Here is a 16,389-nt window from a genome sequence, read left to right on the forward strand (position 1 = left end):
TTCCGATAGAGTTATTTTCCGCTTTCTGATTGGCTACAAAAATCACCTGATAGTCAAACTGTATGGTGTGCTTTATTCATCGTGGTCTGTTGATGGTACGATCCGAAACCTGTCTGCTAGGTCTATAAAATATAAATTCAATGCGATGTTGAACTCTTTTGTTCTGTTGTCGCATGTCCTTTTCTTCACATTTATTTCGCATTGTTTACTTCAACCAATTTAGGAACAGATATTAATACAATAGTTTTATTTTCATATAAATTATTTTAGGTAATTTTTGAGTGTGTTTAATTTGTATTAAAACTAGCTTGTAAAATATCATTTTAGATTAATTTGTATTTAATTTATGTAAAGAATTCCAAAAGATATTTAATTTTTGGTTTTTCCATTTTTGAAAATTGTTAAATTTCATATTCTTTTATAACAATGCATTTTCATTTTAAACTTGTAATATGTGGCTAGGTATCTTTTTTGCTTTTGTTCACATAAAAAATTATGTATGGCTCTTCAAATTTAGGAAATATATTTGAATTGAAGTTAAAATTTTTAGTTGAATTGGTTGTTGTTACATTAGACACTAAATTTTTTTTAAAAGAAAAATTATGTTTGCTTTTAGCTTAAAAATGAAGTCTGCAAATCAGTTGATATGGCGAGGAGGCCTCTTATTTCTTATTGGCACCACTTTTTCCTTTGTTCTAAATGTGTTGCATGCTCATCAACATTCTTCGCTACAACATCCAAAGAATTGGAACCGTATTTGCTTACACTGGTGGCTACTTTTTGTGTGTGGATCTGCTTCAGGTAAAAATATTTAGAAGTATTATATTTTGAGCTGAGTAAATTAGATTTAACTATCAAGAATTTTACTGTCAATCAACACAGTTTTGGCTATTGTCTTTTCATCAGTTATTGTTATAAATTTCTCTGTAGTTTTTAAAATGATTTTGTTATACGCTATTGAAATACAAATTTCGCATATTGCTGGAAGTTTAACTATATTTTTCTTAGTACTGAATGAAGATTAGTTACACTTAATTTTAGAAGTCTGGATTCTTAAGGTCATATATTAAAAGCTATATATTATTAAAGCTATATAGCTTTTTATTCTATATATCTTAAAGCATTTTGTTCTGCAGTGATATAGAATCCAGAAGATTTATATTATTTGTTCTTATTCATTTATGTTACAAATTAATATATAGTCTTTTTTTTTTTATAGTTCTTATAGGTTTCATTCTTCCAATCTTAAAGTTTAGAGGGTGTGATACTGTAAAATCTCAGGATTGGTCACATGTTCTTCGCTGCACTATTATTTTTGTTGGCCTGAATGAGGCTTGTACTGTATCCTTTTACTATATCATAGTTTTTTTTCTTCATAGATTACTAGTAGTAGATAGTACTGTATCATATATATATATTTTTTTTTTAGTTAAGTTTTCTGTTTTATGTATTTTTTAAGTTATTTTCAATGTAGTACTTATTTAAACAAATATCTACATATTTAATTTTTAGTTACACATGAAGTCCATATTGTTAGAACTTAGCTGAAACTTATAGTAAAAGAAAGTATCTTTTGCAAAGTTGTAAAAAGAAAGTATATTTTGGAAATTATTTAAAATTTAAATTAATTTATAAAAATTGTTTGCATGCAAAAATAAGGAAATAAAAGGAAAAGAAACAAATTTTGTATATAATTAATATTCAAACACATTTTTCTTTACTGTTAAAATGTCTCAACTTGGTTTATTTTTAACTGAATGAGAATTTAAATTACATTTAGCTTTCATGCAGTCTCAATTCTATTAATCATATTATTGGAGACATTTACATATCATGATTGTCATGCCAATTACAATTGCCAAGGTGCCAAATAGATTTTGAACTTGAATTTTTTTTTTGTAAAGATGTAGATATTTGCCTGGAGTGGTTACGAGTTATATCTTTCAAGTTGGTCCCTTTCTGTGCTGTTTAATTTTTAGTTTCTTGTGGGCCGCTGCCTTAAAGTTCCTAAGACTTAGCGATTATTTTGCCCCAGATCAGGATATGGAAATCTCCACACATTATTTAATATTCCGTGTAATTATCTTAGAATATGGATGTTTTTTCTAGTATGCAGGGCTGATTGTGCTCCGGAAAAAATCCGGATTTTTCGCTAGCAGTGATCCGGAAGTTTCTGGAGATCGAAGGTCCAGGCGTTTCAAAAAATCATTCACCGCAGAAGTTTCTGAAAATCAAATTTTCAAAGGTGGAACTTAAAAACACAGTTTATTTGTTTGTAAGGGAGAGCCAGATACTTAATAAGCTTATATTCATGATTAATATTCATTTTTTATCAGTAAATAGTTATAATAATCATAAACTCAAGAAAGAAAGACATATTTGTAAATTTTAATTACTTCTCCAGGTCATCATAGGTATATGTAAATGGTATAGGCATGTGCAAAATTTTAAATATATTTTATGTAAGCCAAGAAGTATTAAGAAAAGGAGAAAAAAGAACTTGCTTAAATTTTTTTCAATTTAAACTGTTTTTTTTTTTTTTTTTTTTTTTAAATCAAGAAATTTTTCGGAATTTTGACTTGGGCTCACAATCACCCCTGAGTATGTGACTTTTAACTGCATACTTTTATGTAAACATAAATGTTTATTTGTCTATATTCCACTACAGAACCCGTTATCCGGAAATCAGAAAACCAAAAAACCGGAACAAAATTCGATAAATTTTTCCGCCATTTTAAAAAAAAAAAATTTTTTTTCCTCATAAGATTTTTCTTTCTTTTTTGAAAGATGTTCACCTTACCATCATTTTGGAAATAATCATTAGTGTATTACTTCATCGTTTTATCTTCTTTTTAAGATTATTTCCAAATATTTTTTTTTTCAGTTGGGTTTAACAATAAAAAACGGCTTTTTGTAGCGATTCAGAAAACCGGAAAAAATCAGTTATCCGGAATAGCGATGGTTCCGATCGTTCCGGATAATCGGTTCCCTACTGTATTAGTTTTTTAAAGATAAAAAGAATTTGTCAGGGGTAAATATCTAATTAAATTTTAAAAGTCTGAAATTTGAAATTTTTTTTAGCTTTATTTATAAATGATTCTTTTTACAATATAGCAGAAAGTTTGGCAAAAATCATATTTTATTAAGTACAATATTATTACCAATAACTAGTGTTGTAATATTTTTTTAAGAATTCTCTAAATAAAAAGGAACTAAATTATAAATCTTTCAAGAGAAGATTTATATTGTAAAAAAAATGCTATTACATACATGAAATTTTACTTACAATATATAATTAGGTAAAAAAAAGTTGATTTTTGCCCACCCAGAATTTTTTAGTTACAGTAGATAGATGCTGTTTACAACATTTTTAGTGTTTCTCAATTTTAATTTTTAGTTATTTTGAATACACAAGCAAGATAAATTTTTAACTATTGTTTTTCATGCATATTCTTTTTTTGAATTTTAAATTTCTTTTAGACTTGAATTTAAGTTAAACCAAAAAGTTAATTTCCTTAGCAATTTCAAATAGAAAATTGAATTTCCAAGCAATCTACAACTTTCTATTTCTCTTGCAATTTTATCACTGGGATTATGGTGGTATTTCGATGGAACTCCAATTGGATTTGGAATAGGGATTATAACAGCCTCTATAGCTACAGTGATAGCATACATTCTTGTTTATAACCAACTTTGCATGTGAGTATTATTGCTTTCATTTGTTTTAGTCCCGCAGTGGACTGATCGTTAAGACACGGTTCCCAGCAGATCACCGAAGTCAAGCATCACTGGCTACGGTCAGTGTGCGGGTGGGTGACCACTTGGATCAGTCTGCGTAGGGACTGAGGGTGTGCGGTATTGGTCCTCGTTAAACTGTGCTACCGTAAAGTGCTCGACTTCGCACGCAGGTCATCAGGCTACCGAAGCTGGGGTGCCATCCCCTCCGCAGAGGGTCAAAATTGTGATGGCATGTCTTCGGATCATCCTCCGGGATGTTTCCCAGACAGTCGCCAATAGCCCATTGTGCAGCTCTAGTGCGACGTAAATTAACAACAACAACATTTCTGTTTTAACATTAAGTTGCTAGTGATTTATTCTAATTCTTTTTACTCGATTTATTCAAAAATGTTCCTTTATTTGGCTTATAATTTTAGTCATGTATTTTGATAGTTTATTGTCTAGCCATTTGATGCAGATGGGACACCAGCGTTTCTATTATGTATTTTTTCTGGTGTTCTAATTATTAGTGAAATTATATTTCGGTATTTTCTAATTATAAAAAACATTCTAATAGTTACTAAAAAATCTGTTAGATTATTGGAATTATATTTGTACTAAATTATAAAAATCCAAAAAAAAAAGTTTAGATTTTTTTTTCATTTCTTTCATATTCAGTAATTTATCAATATAATTCATTTTGTAAATTAAATAAATTTCAATGATGAATAACTGTTTCTCTTAAACTGCAAATTTAAAAAAATTATTATTTGGTAGTGAGCTGTTTTGGAAGATTTTACCTTTAATGCAGAAAAAGATATCAATATTTCGTAACTGTAAATTATTAAAATGTTAAATATAACATATTTCACTTATTTTGATCTAAACTAATGCAAAATAGTGTTCAATAAAAATTCTGCATTAAGAGGATAAGGTATAATACAATTTTTTACATCAGAATTAATTTTTTTTCCCTTAAATTTGAATTTTATGAGCTTAACAAATTTTTAATGATTCTAAGTAAAATAGTTCTTTTTTTTTTCTTTGAATGATTCTTTCTAAATATTTAGTTAGTCAAATTGAAAAAAATGTATATTTATTTTAAAATAAACTAATATATTTATTATTAAAATTATTTTCAGATTCAGTGAGAGAGAGTTTTCTTATTTAAGAGCATGGTTACCTTGTGTAGTATTTTCAGGAGGTATAACTATTGGAAACATTGGAGAGAAATTAGCCGCAGTAAGTTTAATTTTTGTTTGTTTAACAATAAAAATGTCTTTGAGAAGTAAAAGAATGTTTCCTTTTGTTTAATGTGGATAATTCTCCTTGATGTTTTGTACTTTAATTCATTCCCATACATTTTGTTATTTAATACAAACTATGAAAAAGATAATGTACATTTAATACCTTTATAAATAAGTGTGAAATAATATATATATATATATAAATATGTTCAGAGCCCGCTCTAAGGATTAATTATTAGCCAGTAAGTTTAAATTAGCCAAATATCAAAAGTATTCGCCAAATACCCATTTTAGATTTTTTATATATCTTTTTCTTTCCAATGAAAAAATCATGCTCCAAAACACAATTTTATTCGCCAAATTAACAATTCTATCGCATTTGGCGAGGTGGCGAATCCTTAGCGCGGGCCCTTTTTGTAAATATTGCTACAATTACCAGAATAATTCAATTTTTTTTTAAAAATGTGTTATTAGCTTGATAACAATAAATTGTTAGTGACCTGTATAACAAATCAATTTTTCCTTTATATTTCTCAATAGACAAACACTTGCAAAATTTGAGCATTAATTTTCTGAGAAAGAATTAAATCTAAACTAATTAACTATATTATTACATAGAAGCAGGGTTGGGATTTCTCATGGAATAAGCTAGGCAAAATGAAATGTTAACTAAATGTGACCAATACAATTGTTTAGTGATAAATAACTATTAAAAGAATAGTTCAAAATTAAAGCAAATAAAACTTGATACTGTACAAAAAAGTTCTTAACCTTAACTTTTTTCTTCCATAAATAATTATTTTAATCTAATTTTAAAATCAAAGCAACCTATAACTGTAATTTATCTTATCTTCAATTCTTATTTGTTATCCTAAAATGTGTATTTAGATAAGTTATGTATGTTTACATTATTTTTAGTTCAAGGAATATTTTGTTTAAAGACAAAATTATTTAAAAGATTAGTAATAAGAATTAAATTAAAATTTTTCATTGATTGTTTAGTTTTTTAATAGCAAGGCATTTCTTTGTAATTTTATATATTAATTTTGTTTTTAATTGATTTTCTTTTTAAAAACCTTATTTAACAATAAAATAAGATGAACTAATTATTTTCTTAAGGTGCAATATTGGTGAATTCTAAACAGTATAGTATAGTGTAAGGAGCTATTAAAATGTGAAGAGAAATTAAACTTCATCTTATTGCTAGGGTTAGCAGGATTTAAATCACTTTATTTATAATTTAAATTTAATTGATATTGAAGGTTTTATCCAGAGAAGTAATGTATGTAAATTATATTGAATATTCAAAATAGACTAAAAAATAAAATAAAAGACTAAATGTGGATTAAAATAATGTGAAACTTTTAAATAACTTTCCATTAATTGTATTCAAAATAATTTGTTAATTAATATACACATTTCTGTTATACTAGTTAAGTTTTTAATTTTTTTAAATATAAATTTTAAAATTTATTAAGCATGTACATAGAATAATTGATAGTTAAATAAATTGCAATGTTTAGAATAAAAACTGCAAGGCACTTAGTGAATTAAGGATATTGAACATAATCATGTTTGATAATGATCAAGAAGCTCAAATGGTCAACATCATTCTGAGAGGTGCTACTCTAAATTAACGATAGATCACAGCATAAAATATGACACCTAGTTTTTTGAAAATGCAACTGCAATAATATGTGTGCTAATTTGTACTTTGAAAGGCATGGCAAATTGTGCTGATTTGATTATTTAATTTTTCTGTTTGGTCAACTCTTGTAAATATTTTTTATAATTTAAATAAATGGTTTCAATTTAAGAGTTTTATATTCTGAGAGTTATAAGATTATTAAAAGTTTAGATTAGTCATTAAGAGTTATATTTTAGCACATTGAAAAAAAAAAAAAAAGCAAATACCTATTTATTTCAGTAATACTGACAGCATGCAATTGTTGAAAATTTTGTTCTAATGTTAAGTAATTTTTCTTTTTCTTTTCAGAATGATTACTTGGATGGGGAAAACAAATCTCATGCCGAGTAACATAATTTACTGTCAGTATTTCCACCACTAAATTGATAGTGATACCTCAAACTAAACAAATTCATCACATAGAAGATTCTAATTTTCTGATGATTGAATTTATTACAAGAATATTCAGTTGTAAGGTGCTCTCTGGAAGAAGTAAGAGAGGTGAAAATATTCTAGAGCAGTTTGAAGAATCAACTTTTTGGAGAGAGAGAGAGTTGAAACTCGTTAAGCTTCAAATAAGTATTATTGAAAACTAAGTTATTTATAGTCAAGAAGACTGTATTTGACTGTGATATTAATTTGCTATGCAAGTTGTTTGAGCTTATGTAAATAGTAATAGAGTAGTTACAGAACTAGGTCTTACACAAATTATGTTGTGTAGATGTTAAGAATAATTTGACGATTACAGCACAAGGTTGTCAGACAAATGTGAGAACATATGTTTGAAATAATGCAGGTTACTTTCAATATTTATATTCATGACATTTTAGTCGTAAATGCATTTGAAAGAAATATTGTATATTATTATTTGTAAAGAAATATTGTTATGTAATATAGTTATGTTGAAATATATTTAATATAGAGAAGTGTTCATAAAATCTCTACAACAAATTTGTGCCTAAAGCAAAATTTTTAATGTGAAAGTTAAATATTCAACATATAACAATATCCAGCCATTTATCTTCTTACTTTTTAAAGAAAATTGTTAAAAAAATTTTGTGCAGCTGATTTTCTCTTACATTGCCATTTTAATTGGATTTCATGCAAAGAATGCAATGTTAGCAAGAAAATGCAGAATGATTTACAATTAAAATCTCAATTTTTGAGGAACTGAACTTTCTTGAGACATAAAAGTTATGAACAATTATTTGAAAGATCAAATTCTATTTATCAAAAATTGAAAAAAACAAACATACGGGTATATGAATTAATTTATTAAATTGGAATAATAAAATATGTTCTGCAACAATTTGTTCATTTGTAAATCGATGTGTTTTTAATTTTTTTTTCTGTGTTGTATTTTATTGCAATATGACAATCTTATTATTTGTAATTCTATTAAGTTATATTAACAATTATGTTGAATAGTATTATGTTGTAGCATTTTGATATAAATTAAGTTGAATTTGTTGATTACGTTTGCTTCAGAGATACAAATAAAGATATAAAAAAAAAATGGAAAAATATATTGTCAAGTTTTTCTTCTTTTGATTGGATAAATTAGAAATACAGCCACAATAGACTGATTTATATTATTTGACCTCATTCCCTTCAAAAATATACAAATTGGAAATTACAATTGACATTTTTCAAGCACTCAGAAACAGGTACTCAATTTCAAGACTTGCCAGATATGAATGAGAAGAAACAAAAGTGATTTGAAATTTAAAACAAAATTGCCAAAAAAATAATAAGGGGTAAAATGCATTTCCACACACAATGGAGAGGTCGTGAGAAACTTCTTCTCATTTACATCTGGCAAGTTTTGAAAGTGAGAGCTTGAAACATGTTGACCATTACTTCCAATTGGTATACTTTTGAAGTAAATGAAGTTAAAGTAATATCTTACTGCTTCAATATCTGGAGATTATTTATTTAATACTGATTCTAAGTTTAAAGCAATTTTTTTAGCATTTGATATTAATTATCTATGCAGTATCAAATAACTATGCACGTTTATTTTGTTTCATAAGAACCTAAGTAATCAAATTATTATAGGGTAGGATTGTTTTAAAAAAATTTGATTTTTCACAAGTTTCAAAAATTTGTTTACAGAAAAAAGTTCTTTAAAAAAAAGTAAAAAATCAATTTAAATATAACAAAATAGGATTTTAAATATTCTTTTAAGCTGTCAAAATTTGTTTCATTCAAATTAAAAAAGAAAAAGACCACAAGCAACAATTCAGTAATTATAGCTTTATAACAGTTTTCTAAAATTATTTGAAAATTTAACGCATTGTTTTTAACTTTTGTGAAGAGAAAGATAATTATTTTTCAATATTGTAAAAAATTCATTGCACCGATTTTTCCTTTTTAACTGGATAAATACAGCAAAAAGAAATAGCTGAATCAGAAAAAGATGCTGGGGACTTTTTCGTCACATGTAATTATGGTAAAAGAAAAATTGCAAAAATTCTCTAAAAAAATTTAACAATCACTAGTTGAAAAATGATTTAGAACGTCCATGTTTCAAAACATTTTAGAATTAGTGATAGTTTTATAAAATTGGCAAACATTCATTTGTGTGTATTGGTAGTAAACAGCTAGTCATAATATTAAATTCAGAACCAGTTGAATTCTATAAATATTGCACTCTTACCTTTCCGCAAATCTATAAATAGTTAACTATTTATAAGAATTTATTATCAGTTTTAATTTTTTTTTAAATATAAGATTTTTGAGTTGTAGAAATTAATATTCTATTGCGTTAAAGTTCTTTTTATCTATATTAAATTTAAAAAAATTCTTGAAAAATGTTTTTTTTTTATTATATGAAATTATTTTAGGGCAAAGAGATAATTTCATTTTTCAAAAATTACTTAATTTGCACAATTTCTGTTTGAGATATAGGATATTATTTTCCTAATAACATCAATCCTGACTAAATCAGTCTAGGCTCTTTAGCAGGACCGACCACTCATTGTGATTTTCCCCCTACAACGATGAATACATGAAGTCCCATTTGCTATTTCTTAGACGCAATTTTATTTTAAAGGCCATTAGAACGTACAACTGGACCGTTCATTCCAATGCAGAGAAAAGAATTTTATTTTAAATTTCAAATTCAACAAATATTTTTTCGATGACATGAATGGAAAAAGAGCATCAGAGCACGGTTAATATCCTGGGTGGTCCTTTGCATTATCTATAGTTAAAAAGATAGTGAAATATCAATTTCTTTCATTATTGAGAATTAGAAGTGTATGATATTGAATACTCGCTAGGTAATTGGAGTATCTTTTTTGTCTTCATAATCATTGTTATTTTTTTTTAAAGGTTTCAATAGATCCGTTAATCAAAAACTATTATTATTTTTTTTCCGTGTCAAAACTATAAAATATGTGGTATCTTGTTTTAATTCTAGTTTAAACTTTTCAGTTTTCTGGGGGTATATTATTCAGCAAAAATAGCTGCTTGCAACCAGCATAATGCCATATGCTTAGAACAGCCCTTAAAAATTTTGAGGAAGTGGATTGATTAGATTAGTAGAGGATTTTGTCAAAAGTCTAGTGTTTATAAGTAAATATTCACTACTATTTTGAGTACTCATGTTATATCGACCTTGCGTCCATATTTATTTGGACACAGGGGTCGATATATCAAACATCACTGTGTTAAGAACACATAAGCATTTTTGAGGATTAATAATGAAAATTGCATATAAAAAGGTTATTCATTTAGCAAAATTACAAAATAATAGAGCTAATTAGCATATTTGTGGCCTGCTTTGGAATTCTAGATGTGAAAAAATCAAAGATGAGTCAAAATTATCAAGTGTGTATGGTTATTAGGCAGATTGTACATTAATTGTACAAGCATTAGACACAACATTCGTTAATAGTCATTTCCTGAGTGTCATAAAAAAATTCTAAAGTTGTAGCAAAAGCAAAAATAAGTTTCAACTTTTAAGACCTCCCGTATCAATAAAAATGTTATTAATTTTACAGATGTTTATTCTTAAAATAAATTTAAAAAAAAAGAGAAAAACTAGAATTTTAATTTCTTTATTCCAAAACGGAATATTTCTGAATTTCATACACAATATCCACTAATAACTAATTACATAATACATAATATACAAAATGCAACCTCATGTCAGCTTGAGATCCACTACACACTTTAATAAAGCGAATATGAACATAAAAGACGGATGAAAATACAAAATAATCATGTATGGCAAACAAAAACATCTTGGCACAATTTAAACATAAGTTACATATCACTCTATATAGGAAAACATAATTAACAAAGAAAAATTTATAATTTCACAAATTATTCTGTGATTACAACTTTAACATTTTTTAAAATGAGTGAAATACATTTTATTAAGATGAATAATTGAATACATTGTGAATTAATTAAATTTAAATAATTATGGTTAAATAATAGCACTCAATAAATTTAGCAATAAGAATAAAATATCAACTGAAAATTCATTTTAATATTAATTAACAATTAAATATTAAACGGAATGTCTATTGTTTTGCAATTAAAATCTCATTGAGCAATAGATGTAGAGAAAGTTAAGACTGCAATTTGACTTTAGGTTATAGTTTATATAATTTTTTTTCACAAGTATTAAAGCACGATTTATTTAAAAAAAATATAACTGCATAATATAATAAAGAATTCATCTATAAATAATGCATTATATCATTTAGATTAAAATCTTTGTAAGAAGTTTAAAACTATTTAATATATTATCACTTTTGCAATATACTTAAAAAGTTAAAATTTTAAATTCATAAAGTTGTATAAATAGTTTAAAATCAACAATGGACGGAATGAGAGAGAGTTACATCTCTGTAATAAGGAACTATTGAATAGTAGCTAATATTTTCGAAATAAAAAAAAAAAAAATCACTAAATAAGAAGGCACAGGATCTTAAAAATACAAAATTTGTAAAAGTATCAATCATATTTATAGCTTTTTATGAATTATTTAATAAAAAAAATTTTGCTTCTTTTTATATCTAAACACGAAAAAATTTCCTGACTTTTGTAATGGCGGCAAAAAATTTTTTATCATTAATTTTTCCATTGCACCTCGTTTTTATAGATAAACATATAACAAAACACTTAAACCTGATATCAAAATTGTATTAATTTATAACTTCAACTGATTCTTTTATCCCAATTTTTTTGGTAATATTAATTACATTTTCTGACATTTCCCTGATTGATGAAATTCCTTGACTTTTCCCTAATTTCCCTATTCTGCTAAATAATATTTCACATGTTATAAAAAATAAACATTAAAATGCTTGAAATGTTAGTAAACAGTACTGAAAACATTTAACATGATATATAAACTAAAAGATACAGTTTAAAACATTTTTATACTTAATACATGCATCATAAAAGTTTTATAAAGCTTTTACATTTTAAAGTTTACTTGAAAATTCATCAATTACTTAATTTTTAAAGACCCTGTGTTTCAATAACGCGATATCAAAAATATTTAACATACAACAGCAGCAGAAAACACTTCAAAATTCCTTTTTCACAGTTATAAATATTTATAAGTCAAACAAAGAATTGATTACTTTTTATGTTCACGACAAAACCGTTTTCATGAGACTCACTATAAAAATTATAATACAAGTTTAATAAATGCACATCAAAGTTCAGTAGTCATTACGGTGCGCCGAATGGTCGTTGGGTTTTCAGGTGATGCCACTCCATTACTACTGTCAACATGCCATGGCGACAGTTGTGATGTTTTGGAAACTTTCATAATGGCTTGAACTGATATATCACGATTACTAGCTGAAGATACAGAGCGGGTAACAGGATTTGCGCCAGCAAATGATGTCTCCTAAAAAAAGTTAAATATTAGGAATATTCCATTCCTCTCATTGAAAACTAGGGTTGCAATTCAGGACAGCTGGATTACCAACTGGAACTTTTGTTTAGGTCATAACCCCATTATCTTTGATACTTTATTAATTTTCTTCTAAAACTATATTTCGTTAATACATGACAAGCTTTTGTAAAAGTAAAAATGTATGCTTATTAAATGACTCAGATTTATTGATATTTTTTATTCAAGACTAAGGCTCCTACTTTTTCATAAAGTAAAAGTCTTAATTTTTTAGATTTGTAAATTAAGTAGATAAGCCTTAAAGTTTACCACACAAATGAGATTAATGAAATGTGTTTCAACATAGCATGAAATGAATTTTTTTTCAATTTTACTGTCTTCTTCTATATTGTGATTTTAAATGATCTAGATGTTAAATAAAAAAATTAATCATTTACAGGGTGAGTTGCCAAATCTTTCAACAAAAAATAAGCACCTATAAGTACTTTTTAAGCACTAAAAAAATATTTTTAAGCACTATATACATTAATAAAACGCAAAATAATTTTCAAAGACTTTAGATGATCATGATAAAATAACTAGTTTCTAACAAAGAACTCTTTTTTGATTATATTAGCGGTTATAAAATGATCAAGAGATTTTTCGGTTCGATATCAGAGAGTGGAAAATGAAGTCTGAAATTGAGAATATCTTGCAAAATGCAGTAGATTTGCACATGAGAAGGCAATAATATCACCGAACCCAGCTCAGTAGACGCGCTTACAGACTCGCAAGTATTTCAAACATGTAAAATGATTGGTCTTTTTATACGCTAGGAACCGATGGTACGCCGAAATGAATTGTGTAAACGTTGAACAGAACAATGCGAAAAGCACACTTTTCCAAAATACGTGGCGAAAATCGACATGGTAATGAAAAAAATGTCATTTTCAATGCCAGTGAAAAAAAAGCACCTTTAAGGGCTTTTAAATAACGAAATCGAAAATAAGCACCTTTAAGCACTTTTCAAAAACGCTACGTACCATGATTTAACTTACAACTGAATTTAGCATTGAACCCTTTTCTCAGAAATTAATTAATTGTGGATTGATTTAATTTGGAATGCTTTTGGTTTAATTTACTGGTAGAGATCTTTTGCACTAGATTATTTGATCAAAAATACTCTGTCCGTAACACAATATCAGTTGCATAAACTATGTGAATATGCATATTCTCCTCCTAAAATGATTGCTAGAAACATCTTGTTGCATATCATTTCATGTGCAGAAAAAAAAAGTCATTGCAAATTTGATGCATTTTCTGATAAATTAAAGTATAAACACTAAAAGAGGTTTTGGTACACAGTATTTTAATTCTTAATTATTGAGAATTTTTATTCTCACATCACTACTTTCTTATAAAATTATAAACTCGTTTCTTATATGGGAGAGAAAAGCTGTTTTGAAGAAGTTTTTATGTGCATAGAACCAACAAAGGATTAAATATATAATTTAAATTCTACATAAAAGGAAAAAATATTAGAAAGTGAAAAACCTTAATATTCCAAGCAAGAATACATTTGCTGACACTTGCTGTTTGTATTCTAAAATAAGAATAGAATTAAGACTCAAAAGAAATACTATTGATGTAAGATCTCAATCCAAATTTGTTTAAAGCTCTGGATAATCATTTCAGCAAAGTGAATAAGTATGAAAGAAGAAGTTGGATAAATGATGAAATCGAGAGCACAAAAATAAATTAAAACAATGAAAGCTGTACTTAATATGGAAATATTATAAAACCCCTTTACATCTAAAATGTATTTTAAACTATGTGGGCCAAGGACATATCAATGGCTAACTAAACAAAAGTACTAACAAAAAGCATTTACTTTTAACACTAGTTAGCCACCAATAAGATAAATATATATACAAGCACTTTCAAAAACTTACTTGAATATGCCTACGACTTTCCTCTTTCAGTGTAATAATCATCCCATTAATGCTTTCCTCCTAAATTTAAAATTGTAACTATAATATATATGCAATAGGTATTTGCCTAACAAATTATTGGCAGATTTCAGAATGAAAAAATTTGCTTACAAATAAGTCCAAACATTTATTTATTTGACTTAATTGGTATTTTGATTTCGTTTTTAAAGTACTTAAACATGAATTTGTGATTGAATGACAAACACTGCCTCATAGAATTGTTTAAAACAGAGATGCACAACCTTTTTTAGATAGTGGGTCACAAAAGCTAAAAATTATCTGATGCAAGCTACAGAAAGAGCCAACACAAGTAATGAACAATGCAGGGTACAGTAAACATTAATTTAAAAGCAATGTGTATAATGTAAAGAACACAATGTAAAGATAACAAGGTCTAAAGGAAGACCAAAATCATTAGGTGAAGTTTTCTAAATTTATTTTAAGTATCAATATTATATAAAATGTTTCATCAGTTTTTATTGTCGTGAATTTCAACTAATTCAATTTTATTTACACTTACTGTGTTGTATATATTATATTTACACATAAATTACACCTGCCAACATTGGAGAAATAAAACAATGGGTATTTTACTAGAGACATTTTTTAGGCTACGAGTAGTTAGTTTTGATACAACATGCATAATCATACAAGTCAAAAAGAGAAATTTAAAATTTGAAATAATATAAGTATTTACATTTTGCAAAGTAAAAAATATGTAAATAAATCTTAACCTAAAGATTTTTTTAAACTCATTATTTTACTTAAACTATTTTATTTTATAACCGTCGTTGAACAGCCGTACCAATTTTGGGTTTACGACTACTAATGTTCAACTCTGTAGCCTTGTAATTTTGAGCCCAATCCAGAAGACAAGGAAACTCCTGGGTCAAGTATTAGGAGAAATTGGCCTTCCCGGAGGACTTTTTAATGGAACTAACCCGCATTTGAGTTACGCGGCGAGGAACCCACCCGTGGTTTTTCAATCAGTGGATATTCTATTACCAACTTTTTTAAATTTATAAAAAAAATTTCTTCAACAAATACGTAGAAATTTGAGAATATACAGGTAAACAGGAGACAAACGTAAAATACAGGAGTCCTCCTGAAAAAACAGGAGACTTCGCAAATATGTCATTCGTACCTTGAATATAAATAATGTGCAAAACTTATGCATTACTAACTGTGTAACTTAGAGACAGATAAGGAATATAAGATATTCGAAAATAAATCTAAACAAATTTTGGTACAAGATTAAACCTATTTATTGCAAGACATTTTATGGATACTTCGGTATCATGCACAGAAATTAGAAATTTATACCAAAACTTAACTTTTCTTTTAATTTTGTTAATATCCTCTTCCCGTTTTTTATTGAAATTCATAAGAAATTACATTTCAAGTAAACACAGATTCCATTACTCTAAACAAAACTAAAAAAAAAACATGGAAATAAAATCAATAATTTGTTGTTAAAAAGCCCAGTTACACTTAAATTCAAGCATGTACCAAGAAGAAAAATAAAACCGCAAGTTTCCTAAAGAAAAATAAATAAAATTTGAAAATTCAGCTAATTTTTTATCTTGAGTATTAAAAACTGGTTTTTGTGACATTTTTATACTTTTTTAAAATTTTAAATTAAAGGAGGTTCATGATAATACAAAAAGTTTCGTGAGTCATAAGGTTGTGCACTCTTGGTCTAGAATCAATAAAAATATAAAAAATATCCTTGATTTAAAAAAAAACATTTTTTCCCCACTATTTTTATACTACTTTTCCTTGTAAGAAGTTTTGCTTCTACCTCAAAATCAATAGTTTCCCGCCTTTAATACATTTACTTTGAAAAAATGCAGTACAATTAAGAATTCTTTACTGCATTCTTCC

General features: G+C 26.7%; 2 protein-coding genes across 5 annotated transcripts in view; one reads left to right on the forward strand and one right to left on the reverse strand.

Moving 5' to 3' along the window:
* Nucleotides 1–47: 47 nt before the first annotated feature.
* On the forward strand, nt 48–7,881 carry LOC107443881 (insulin-induced gene 1 protein). The gene is made up of 6 exons (XM_016057885.5): nt 48–270; nt 617–801; nt 1,220–1,341; nt 3,533–3,699; nt 4,860–4,959; nt 6,961–7,881. The coding sequence occupies exons 2-6, from the start codon at nt 624–626 to the stop codon at nt 7,000–7,002; spliced, it is 609 nt and encodes a 202-aa protein (XP_015913371.3). The 5' UTR covers nt 48–270; nt 617–623; the 3' UTR covers nt 7,003–7,881.
* A 2,818-nt stretch (nt 7,882–10,699) lies between these two features.
* Nucleotides 10,700–16,389, reverse strand: part of LOC107443879 (uncharacterized) — a 75,733-nt gene continuing 70,043 nt past the window's right edge. For 2 of the 4 annotated variants that reach the window (XM_043044062.3, XM_043044060.3), the window contains 2 exons: nt 14,467–14,526; nt 10,700–12,529 (listed from right to left, as the gene is read on the reverse strand). In XM_043044062.3, the coding sequence (XP_042899996.2) occupies nt 12,332–12,529; nt 14,467–14,526 (258 nt within the window). In that variant the 3' untranslated portion in view covers nt 10,700–12,331. The remainder of the gene's footprint in view (nt 12,530–14,466; nt 14,527–16,389) is intronic. The other 2 variants (XM_043044063.3, XM_043044061.3) reach the window with 1 other exon arrangement.

Source organism: Parasteatoda tepidariorum, chromosome 7 (assembly GCF_982258835.1).
Source record: "Parasteatoda tepidariorum strain Cologne lab strain chromosome 7, Ptep-v5.0, whole genome shotgun sequence".
NCBI lineage: Eukaryota > Metazoa > Arthropoda > Arachnida > Araneae > Theridiidae > Parasteatoda > Parasteatoda tepidariorum.